This window comes from Prunus persica, chromosome G2, assembly GCF_000346465.2.
Source record: "Prunus persica cultivar Lovell chromosome G2, Prunus_persica_NCBIv2, whole genome shotgun sequence".
NCBI lineage: Eukaryota > Viridiplantae > Streptophyta > Magnoliopsida > Rosales > Rosaceae > Prunus > Prunus persica.
Window position 1 is genome coordinate 15,992,128 of NC_034010.1, and position 11,717 is coordinate 16,003,844.

The 11,717-nt window shown below is 36.6% G+C and overlaps 1 protein-coding gene across 1 annotated transcript; it reads right to left on the reverse strand.

Annotated features, from left to right (window-relative positions):
- LOC18786238 (3-ketoacyl-CoA synthase 19) lies at positions 3,017-4,441 on the reverse strand. The gene is given in 2 exon segments (XM_020557320.1): positions 3,017-3,900; positions 3,903-4,441. Coding segments are annotated over 2 exon segments (1,395 nt in total). The 5' UTR covers positions 4,414-4,441.

The following is an 11,717-nucleotide window of genomic DNA, read 5'->3' on the forward strand; positions in this document are numbered from 1 at the left end:
AGGTATAACACCATATTTGGAACCACTTTTGTTCTTGGACCAACCCCAAAAACTGACCGGAAGTGGCCGAACACAGAGGCCGAAAGTCGGCCGAATTCCAATTTGAAAACTGAGCTAGCTACGGTCCAATTCAATGCAAACATACCCAACCATTTGCTAGAGCATGGAAAATAGGTAGAAATCCGTACCTTACTCGACAAATTTGGAGGAGAATTGAAGGAGAACGAACGGTTGGAAGTTTTGACAAAACCAACTCGTTTTTAGACGGAATCCGGCGACTGGTAGCGGAGAGTGGTTGGGGCTTGAAGACGGAACCGAGGTGGTTCTGTTGACACCGACGGCAGGGGCAGAGGTGGTCGGTGGCGGAAGTTATGGTGCTTGGAAGGTGACGGGAGAGGAATGTCGACAAGAGAGAGAGAGAGAGAGAGAGAGAGAGAGAGAGAGAGATGAGGTTTTTATAAAAAAAATCTGATTTTCCAATTTACTGTTTTGCCCCTCGTGGTATTTTAATCGTATTTTCTTCGTTAAAACTCCGATTCGAGTCCACTTCGTGTCTATGAACTCGTGTCGTCGTGCTCTAAGCAACGGTATATGTGGAATTGTCAAATTCCTTTTCGGTCAAAAAGTCAACTTTTCGTTAATAAATTATTCCAAGGGAAAAATTGTCTTTCCGCATAATAAATTACTAATTAAATATGAATTTTAGGTTTGGGTCATTACACATATTCTCTTTGATCTTAATGGATTCTTGATTGTTAATTTGAGTAAATGCCATACTAGATTTCAATTAAGAATACATGTATTGATGTAAATGTCATACACTTTACATACACTTAAGAGAGAATCATACAACTCGAGTCAAATGCCATGATCTTGTTGTGAGTGTCGTCATCATATGCTTGCTAGAAATTGATTATCTATTATTGTTTATGGATTGATTGATTGTTTGGAGGTGGATAGTAAGTCCTAGCTATTGTTCTTGATTGATTTTAAACCAATTTCTCTTAAACTTTAATTTAAATTCTCTTTGTTTTCTTTTCCTTATTTTGTTTTATTCACAAAATCAAATCAAAACCCCCTTGGTGTTGGTGTGTGTTTGGAAGTCCTTTGTTTTGATTTTCATTGCATGACAATGATAAACATCTCTTTAGATCACAATCTCCGTGGGATCGACCCTTGCTTGCTTACTATACTATCATTTGATTTGTGCACTTCCAAGGTTTTAATATTGTTGTTAAAATTTACCAACACTCGGGGTATGTGATTGTAAAAATTGAAAAGACAAAGACTAACATGCCTTAAGATTGTAACTATAGGGTACTAAACTGTAATGAACCCTTTGAATTATTTGGTTTTAACTTCTTCTCTGTCGGGTCATTTGTTAATAAGTTAAACCCAATCCGTTGGTCCTAAAGTGCGCTCTGGAGCAAAATCTTGAATGTGCTTCCAAGCCCACCCTAGTTTGTAGCTGTGATTTCTGATTTCATACTAGGTAGACCACATTTATAGGCCACCTACCTACCTAGCATTTTCCATTTTTTTAGGCCACCTACCTAGCATTTTCCTTATTAATTATACATTATGACAACGGATACCGATATTTTCCAAAAATCTCCTTTCTTAGGAAACCAAAAAAATTGTGTTCAATCATTTTCAGAATTCATTTCCTTAGAGAACATTGGCTCCGTTCGGTAACGTTTTAAGGGGTTGTTTTCATTTTTAGAGAACAAAAATGAGGCAAAAACATGTTCGGTGGCCCTAAAACAAAAAACACTGAGAATGTTTTCATAAAATGAAAACAAGTTCTTGTGTACTTGTAGAAAACAAAAAAAAGTTATTTTCATTCTCATGGGAGATGTTTTCATAAAAATAACTCACATATTATTATTTCAAATTATACTACCAGACACGTTTTCATTGTTTTTGTTTTCGGAAGATGCTTTCTAATTAATCTACCAGACGTATTTTCATTTCCTAAAAATGCAAATTTGTTTTCTTGTTTTCATTCTCTGAAAAGAAAACATTCTCCGAAAACGTTACCAGACGGGCCCTATACTATTATTTTACAGGGGATGTTCCTACTTAATTTTGTCAATTTATATCCACTTGGGTTTAAAATTAAGGACTGATTTTATTTAAGACTAAGGATATATATGTTGACACTTATCTCATAGCTATATGCAGTCTTAAAATGAATATTTTATAATTCTTTTCTACACTCATAAGTGAAGCGTAAAAGGCTATAAAAAAAAGGGACAAAATTGACAAAAGAAGTAGCTCGGAGTTTTGAATGGGATATGAATTTGGGACCCTAAAATAGACTGCTTTGATGAATCTTCAATGGGTAAGATTTTGGTGGGGAACAGGTAAATATGACCAAAGGTTCTCAGGGATTAAGCAAAGAGAGCAGCAGGAACAGCAACAGACTAGCAAACTGTGATCCCACATCGACATGAGAAGCAAAAACTTATCGTAGTCTATTAACTATAAGTTAAAGCAGCTGCAGAAGTGTAAAATCCACGGAGCCATCCGTTGAGCACATAGCGAACTATTCTTTCGCCTTTTACTAAAGAATACCGTGTGCTCGTTGCGTTAAGTGGCATATGCCTATTTTTGAAGGGGTTGTACCTCCATGGGTGCCCCTAACAATTAAGTCATGAAATTATTATGATCAAAAGTCCTAAATATGATCTAATTAACAATAAAATTACGTGTTTATTATTAAAATACTTGTTTATCATTAGAATAAAAATATACAATGCAATTTCAGAAACAGATCTTTTATTGTACAGTAGGTACCCACTATCAAGCAACTTCCAACAAACATGCAAGGAAAATGTCCACACTTAACCAATAACATACAAAAACTCTTATATAATATATTTATATATATATATATATATATATATATAATTTTAATCACCGTAAGGGTGCCTTACCAATATCTTAGTTTTTTTAGATTTGCCATATTGGCAAATGATATCGTACATTCGTACCTGTGCAACATAGTCCAAAATTAAGCAGCTAATTGAGAAACATCAAACCTAACAAAGTTTAGAATTTCATCATCGATCCAACTGTACTTCTCCATGAATGGATTGACTAGGTTATTAGGAGGGTAGCTGTCTATGCAGTCTTTCCAAACATTTGCATCATCCAAGTCCTTCAGCACTTCCCACACAATATTGTTGCACTTAAAACCTGCTCCAAATCCACTCATCAGAATTTTGTTCCCCTTCTTGAGCCTCTTCTTGGCCTCCATGTATCCCAAAGCATACCAAAACCCAGCAGCTGATGTGTTCCCAAACCTGTGAAGTGCCATTCTAGATGGCTCAACATCATAATCACTTAGCCCCAAGCTCTTACCAATCCCATCTATGACTGCTCTTCCACCAGGGTGAATGCAAAAGTGCTCAATCCCGGTCTTAAGATTCAACCCAACTCCCTCATCTGCTTTTACCTTTTGGCTTTTGGCACTTTTAAGCTTAGATATCACCAGGTACCTAAGCATTTCTCTTAGTGGAAGCACTTTTGGTAATAGAACTTGGAGGTTCATTGTAAATCCCTGACTTGCTGCTTTTACAAGGTATTTGGTAAGTCGAAAACCTTTATATCCACTTTCATCTTCCACCTGCATACAACAGTTATATGCTTCATCACTTGAGCCAGTATGCATTCTCACCAAATGATTTAGTTTCAACTTGGCTTGGTGCTTTAGGTCTCTGTTGTTTGTGAACAGCATCGAACACCCTCCCGAGCGAAACAGACAGTTCGTGAGCATCATGGATTTTTCTTTGCCGCAGTACCAATGAGGAGATATGGATTCTGTGTTTACAACAATGGCGTTCACGTTCTTGTACGACTTGAATAGGTTTTGCACAACATCAATGGAAATGAGGGTGCACTGCAGCCCATTCCTGAGAGGTTGAAGGTCTTGATGTCCTCCCTCATTTTGTAGCGGTTTACTATACGGGATGTTAGAGAGGGTGCAGGGCTGAACATGGACACATTGACCACAAGAATGTCGATTTGTGATGGAGAAATTGCACTAAACTTAGCAAAGAGCTTGTCCAGTGTGTCGAAGACGATGTCATCCATTTCCAAAAGCTCATCTACTAGGGTTGCATCATCTTCTCGGCCTTCAATGATGTTTTTTGGGCAATAAGTTTCCTCACCGATGCCGGAATTGACAATTGTTTTCAAGAGAAACCTGAACTCCTCCAACCCTAGATTCTTGTTCCGTGTGACGATTTTGACACAAGAATCAGTGCTGAGCATCATGTCATTTGTGGGCATGTAGCATTCATAGGCCAGCAGATAGCAGGCCTGGTCTCTCCTACGCAGAACTATCTTATGGAGGCAGGAGAGACCATAGAAAAGAGCAAGCAAACACATCGCCATCAAGAGCTCCATGGCCCCTAGTTAGCTCTGTGTGTAGGGTTTTGTGATAGAAGGAGGGGGGTCAGAATTGTGGAGTGTCAAATGATGAGTTGCATGCAACTTGGAACAATTCTCATAATTTGTACTTTCCATACAACCTATTCTTTCCTTTAAATACAATTCCTAAGAAGTCTTAAGAAGCATTCTTGGGAATTGGTACTTATTATTTGAGTGATATATACCAGATATCTATAAAAAGCAGCTATTCATTAACAAGTATAGTTAGGCAGTAAGCACAAGTAGTCAAGCTCTAATAAAGGGTTTGGTAAGCCATGATCCTAATGATCGAACGCACGGTATAAATGGCCGCAGCTTCCCCACCCACCCAACTCAATTATTTATAAGAAATTCTTTTTTTGCAAAATAAAAAATTATTGATAAGATTGAGTGATATATATTTAGGTAGATAGGAGTTTATAATCCTAAATAATTAATGGGAGATGGAGTAAAATTCTCAATCTAATAATTTGACCCAATTTGAATTCGATACGTGTTGAATATGAATTTATAAATTCAATCTGATAATTTGAATATGATCTAAATTTGATCCATGTACAAGCATATAGTACGCATTTATTTATCTTCACTTTTTCGTTGTCTGGAATTTATGAAAAAATAACACTTTTGACATCATCTGTGCTTTCAGTGATTCAACTTTTTCACAATTGAATTTGACTTGAGTTAGCTTGTTTTCTAGGACGAGCTTGTGCTAAAGAGCTAAGCTTTAAGATTTTGCTTGACTTAACTCATGTTGAGAAACAAGTTAAGCTTGAGCTTAAACGGTCTTCATTCTTCAGGTCAATATATACAAAATTGAATGTAATTGATAACTGAAGATATAAAAGTTTAAACTTTATGAGCAAAGTAGGAGAAAGATGAACCAAACTCAAACTATTTCATAACAAAATACAAGTTGCTCATCACGAAATTTGTATGTTCAAGCTTGATATACCGATTTTGCAAGTCTAATCATACTGGATATGCCAAAAACCCCAGAGGCAGAGAAAGGCCTCGGGCAAGCAACAATACTAGTTCCACATCGACGAGAAGAGCAAGAACTAGCTGGTCTCCCTCATATAAATTGAAGCAGCTGCGGTCTTATCGAATCACGGAGCCATGCGTTGAGCACAGAGCGAACTATTCTTTCGCCTTTTACTAAAGAATACCGTGTGCTCGTCGCTTTAAATGGCATACGCCTATTTTTGAAGGGGTTGCACCTCTGTGGGTGCCCCTAACAATTCAATCATGAAATTTTTATGACCAGGAATGCTAAATATGTCTTGTATTTATGGAAAAAAAATCGAAATGCCCTGATGTTTAATTTATGTTAACCAAGCCCCACCTTTTATTACATGTTCTTTTGGTTTCTGAGATGCACTAATGTGTTGAAACACCAGCTCTGGGTTTATAATGAGATGTACTAAAACATTGATACTTAACCAATAAGATCTCAAATTAAAAGCTAATTGAGAAAAATCAAACCAAACAAAGTTTAGAATTTCATCATTGAGCCAACTATACTTCTCCATGAGTGGATTGACTAGGTTATTAGGAGGGTAGCTGTCTACGCAGTCTTTCCAAACATTGGCATCATCCAAGGCCTTGAGCACTTCCCACACAATATTGTTGCACTTAAATCCTGCCCCAAATCCACTCATCAGAATTCTGTTGCCCTTCTTGAGCCTCTTCAGAGAACATTATATTATTATTTTACAGGGGATGAGTCATCTACTTAATTTTGCCAATTAATATCCACTTGGGTTTAAAATCAAGGACTGATTTTATTTAAGAATAAGGATATAAATGTTGACACTTATCTTATAGCTATATGCAGTCTTAAAATGAATATTTTATAATTCTTTTCTACACTCACAAGTGAAGCGCAAAAGGCTATAAAAAAGAAGGGACAAAATTGACAAAAGAAGTAGAAAGCTCGGAATTTTGAATGGGATATGAATTTGGGACTCTAAAATAGACTGCTTTGATGAATCTTCAATGGGTAAGATTTTGTTGGGGAACAGGTAAATATGACCAAAGGTTCTCAGGGATTAAGCATAGAGAGCAACAGGAACAGCAACAGACTAGCAAACTGTGATCCCACATCAACAAGAGCAGCAAAAACTTATCGTAGTCTCTTAACTATAAATTAAAGCAGCTGTAGAAGTGTAAAATCCACGGAGCCATGCGTTGAGCACAGAGCGAACTATTCTTTCGCCTTTTACTAAAGAATACCGTGTGCTCGTCGCTTTAAGTGGTATACGCCTATTTTTAAGGGGGCTGCACCTCTGTGGGTGCCCCTAACAATTAAGTCATGAAATTTTTATGATCCATAATCCAAAATATTGTTATAGAAATAAAATAATCAGAGTATGAAAAATACCACTGAATATTGGGAGTAAAATTGTATTTGCTCTTCTGATGTTTACACTAATAGAATTTCCTCTCAAATAAAACTCACTCTCTTTTGTTTCCTCTTCCTTTCTTTCCTCTCTTCTCTTTTGGTATGTTTTGCTAAGCAAATGGGAAGCCTATTTATAGGCAAATTGGATGGCTTCCAACATCAGCATTAAGCTCCAACGTCATCATTAAGTTTTTGAATATTATTTCCTTCTTTTCGTTAAAAACCTTGCCAGTAAAACCCAGTGGAACAAAACTGATCGAAGGGAAAAAGAGTATATAATTATGTATAATATAAAATTCTGTGTATATTGACATGCGTGCGACATTGCCTTGTTAAAACCTTGCCAGAAAAAACCCAGTAGGATAAAAACCTAGACGAAGGAAAAAGAGTACATTGTGTGAAGATCTTTATTGATACTTGGCAAAATATCTTTTAAGCCATACTGTTGATCATCTTTCTGAATGTCATAGTTGACATTGCTTCTATAAGTCAATCTTGTAATATTGTTGGATGCTCCCCTTGAAGAATATCTTCCCCTGATATCTTCATGACTATCTTTTTAGAGGGAAGATCTTTCGGACTGAGTGAATGATGTAGCCATCAACAATTCATGTAGTTGAGTAAGCAAATATATTTCCAGTGAGCTATCTCTATGTAAATCATAGAAATTTCCAAAATCTACGAATCAAACAAAAACCTGAGCTATTTGTAAGTTCACTTGAAAAGAATATGTCTGTAACACCCCGACTCCAAATTTAACCCTTATTTAAATTATTTAATTATTTAAGGGCATTTTGGTCATATTCTTAACCGGAGAGAGTTTGGGGCAGTGACTAGTATTTTTGGATAGGTCGTACTGAGACGAGTTCATAGACATGTAGTGGGCTCGAATCGGAGTTGTAACGAGAGAGATATGGTCAAAAGAAACCCAGTGGCACAATCGTAATTATTTCAAAATGGGATTTTTATAAAAAATCAGATTTTTTTTTTCTCTCTCTCTCTCTCTCCCGCGTGGTCTCTCTCTCTCTCCTCTCTCTCGCGCGCGACGGCAGCCGGCCACGTTTTGGCCGGCTGTGCTCTCCTCCGGCCACCGATGACGACGGGACCGGTACCAAAATGACCGGGCCGTCGTCCTCTTCCAACCCCAGCCGGCTCCCGCCTCCAGCTGCCGTCACTACTACAAAAAGTGAAAAAGACGACCAGAAAACAACGACGGTCTAAGTGAAAACCGTCGTGGTTTATAAAAAGACGACGGTTCTAAAAACACCGTCGTGTAATACAACCTTAGACAACTAAAAAATGGAGTTTCAAATGGCTGTTCAAAAACAACGACGTACATAATTAAACAACCGACGTCTATTTGAAACAGATTTCCTCAGTGTAAAATCAATGCCAACAAAGAACGGCAGAAGTTATGAATCGACCGACGTAGAAAGTAAAGACGACGATTTCAATAAAAACTGCCGTTTTTACTCATAAAATAACACGACGAGGTTTTCGTATAAGACGCCGTATAATTACAAACAAATCCACGGCTTTAAAATACAAAATATCGCCGTATTAAATTAATTTACAACGACGGAAAATATAAATATATCGACGTCATTCTCGTATAGTTCTACTACGTTATCTTTAAATCGTACAATAAAATTTATCGTCGTATTTATTCATTTTATACGTCGTACCTTTAATTTTAACGGTCGTCTTAATAAGAATTTTTGTTAACAATTTTTTTCTTTGATTTTCTTATCCTACGTCGGTAGATCTACTTAATGACAAGAATTGAAATAACCACGACGGTTTATATAGAACACCGCCGACATAATCAGTTTTGTCTGAGATCCCAAGGGTTACGAAATCTTACCAGATGGAACTCTGTTCCACATCATAATCTTAACAGATGACACAGATTTGCAAATATTGCGTCGTGTTAGTTTACAAATTCTAGAACATTAATTTCCCTCATTTTAAATTTCCTCGGGAAAGAAAAATCTATTTATCACGCTTTGGAATTGAAAACTAAAACTGAAAGAATACGGGAAAAAAAACTCCATTTATAATTTAAAATTAAAATCCACGTCGGTTGTAGTACACTTAACGACGTTTAACAAAATAATCTACGTCGGTAATTATAAATCTACCGCCATCGTAACTTAATATAGACGACGAGAAAAGACGACGGTAGAACAGAAAACCGCCGTTGTTTCAGTTTCTTTAACATATCTTTCTGCAGGACTTGTGTAGTTCAAAGCATTGACAATGTCTTCATCATATCTCCCAGAAACTACTGATTCAATTGCTCATGCTTTAGAGGCCATCTGAAGCCATTTCTATTCTTTATCGCATTCTTGAAACCCATCTTCTTCTTCTGAAGCTCTACGGATAAAGGAAGAGGCTATCACAATAAATCCGACGGATCTTCTTAGGCAAGAAAATCAAGCAGAGGATCAGGCACATCTGATCTTCAGATTTCCCTGAGAAGCGAACTTTCCTTCGACAGCGAGTGGAGGCCAGGCTTGCATCTCTTTTGATGGAAAGCAAGGAGTATTCAGAAGCACTAAGTGTCCTATCAGGCTTGATCAAGGAAGTGAGAAGGCTAGTTGACAAGCTTCTTCTTGTGGACATATATTTGATGCGAGTAAGCTCAATTTCTCTTTGAGAAAACATCCAAATTATTATCTTTGAGACATGAGAGACTGAGAGAGGAAGAACTTGGAACCTTAAATGTAAACCGAAAATGAATGAAAGCGACAAATTTATAGAATAAATTTTTAAAACCAACGGCGGTCCTTACAAACAAACCGCCGTTTAAATTGTAAAATCAACGTCGGTATGATCGACGTATATTACAGAAATCCACGTCGGTAAATTAATAAAAACGACGTGTTAAATAATATACCATGACGCGAGTTATTACTTATGTACTTTAATTTTTGAGTTTACTACGACGGTACCTACAAACTACTGTCGTATTTATTTACCACGTCCGAAGTTAAATGTACCGTCGTATTTTGTAATTTATACGTCGTAGTTATATGTAACCGCCATATTATTTTTTTGAAATGGTTTTATATGTAAGCAACTTTTCGTCTACTTGACTTACACATTTGTTGTTTTTATATTCTTATTTTATTTAAATCTGTCATCCAAAAAAGAAACTTTACATATTGCAGAATATTAATTTCCTTCGTTTTAAATTTCCTCCGGAAAAAAAACTCTATTTATAACGCACTGTAATTGAAAAATAAACTGAAAGGTCACGGGAAAAAAAATTCTATTCATAATTTAAAAATTAAAATCCACGTCGGTTATATTAAACCTAACGACGTTAAATGAAATGATTCCACGTCGAATGAAAAATATTGCGTCGTTTTAGTTAAAAACGACGTAGTTAAATGTAACCGCCGTATTATTTTTTTGAAATGGTTTTATATGTAAGCAACTTTTCGACTTACACATGCACTGTTTCCAAACCCGATTAAAAATTTCAATCTCCCAGAGAAACCTTTTCGTCTTTTTTCCTTGTCAGAGCATTGTCAGAGTTTCTCATCGTCTTCCTCTCGTCTTCTTCGTCGTCTCTGAACTTAAACATCGATCATCTTCCTCTTGCTTTCATTGCACGCAAAAGGTAAGCTTTCATTTTCACTATTTTGGTTACTGTTTTGCATGCTCATACGTTTTTTGTTTGAAAAATCTTTTTACCTTTTTTCTGGCCAAAATCATTTTACTTCTTTCCAAGTTTGATAAAATATACAAACAAAGAGAGAAAGTTTCCAACTTTGAAGACAACTACATCAACTAAATAAGACGACGGTAGACCACGACGGTTCGTCAGTTGTTCTAGCGTCGTCTGAAAATTGACAAAGTTGTTTTTAAAATAATAGTCTTTTTTTATATGCTTGTTTAATTGCAGGTTTGATTTCGCTGAACAATGGTTTTTGTTTTTCCCTTATTTGATAAAATATAAAGAAAAAGAAACTAGGGTTGGTATCTAATATAGACGATAAAATATAAATAATAGTTTACCACGACGGTGTATTACTATTGACGTCGTGTGAACATATATACCACGACGTTATATAAATAATGGTTTTAAACATTTATTACGTCTGAGATTATTTCATTGCGTCGTCTAAAATCATATCATACGTCGTATTTTTTTAATACCGTCGTTTGTGTTCTTAATGTTTTCCTGAAATATTTTCACTTGCAGTTTTGTCTGTTAAAATGGTTTCTCAACAACAAACTAAGGATTCTGGCTCCAAGAAGCTTGGAATGGTAGCTCCTCAAGATAAGTCTTCGAAGGAGATGAAGTCTTCGAAGAAGATGAAGTTTGCTTCATCATCTGCTGAGACAGAACAAACCAGCCAGACAACAATCTCAGATGATTCAAAGACTGGTCGAGGTATGAGCACAATGCCTCGTGTTGTGAAGAGAAAGCTTCAGAAACTGAGGCCAATTGTTGAGTACAATAAAAGGGGGAAAGGTGTTGGCCAAGCACATATTGAGATGCAGTCGTATATTGGTGTGTTGGCACGCTCCAGGATCCCACTTGTGGACAAGAAATGGTCCCAAATCCCCAAGGATATAAAGGAGCAGATTTGGGAAGCAGTTGACATGGCTTTTGTCGTAGGCCAAGGGGGCAAGACCTCTGTTTTAGCTTCTGCTTCCAAGAAATGGAAGGATTTCAAGTCTACACTAACGAGGCATTATATCCTTCCATACACCAATGACAGGGAGAAATTAAGCCAACCCCCTGAAACATATAAATTCATAGAGAAAGCACAATGGGATGCCTTTGTAGCTTCAAGGCTATCCAAAGATTTTGAGTCTGTGCATTCTCAACATGCACAGATTAGGGAGAAACTCGAGTACA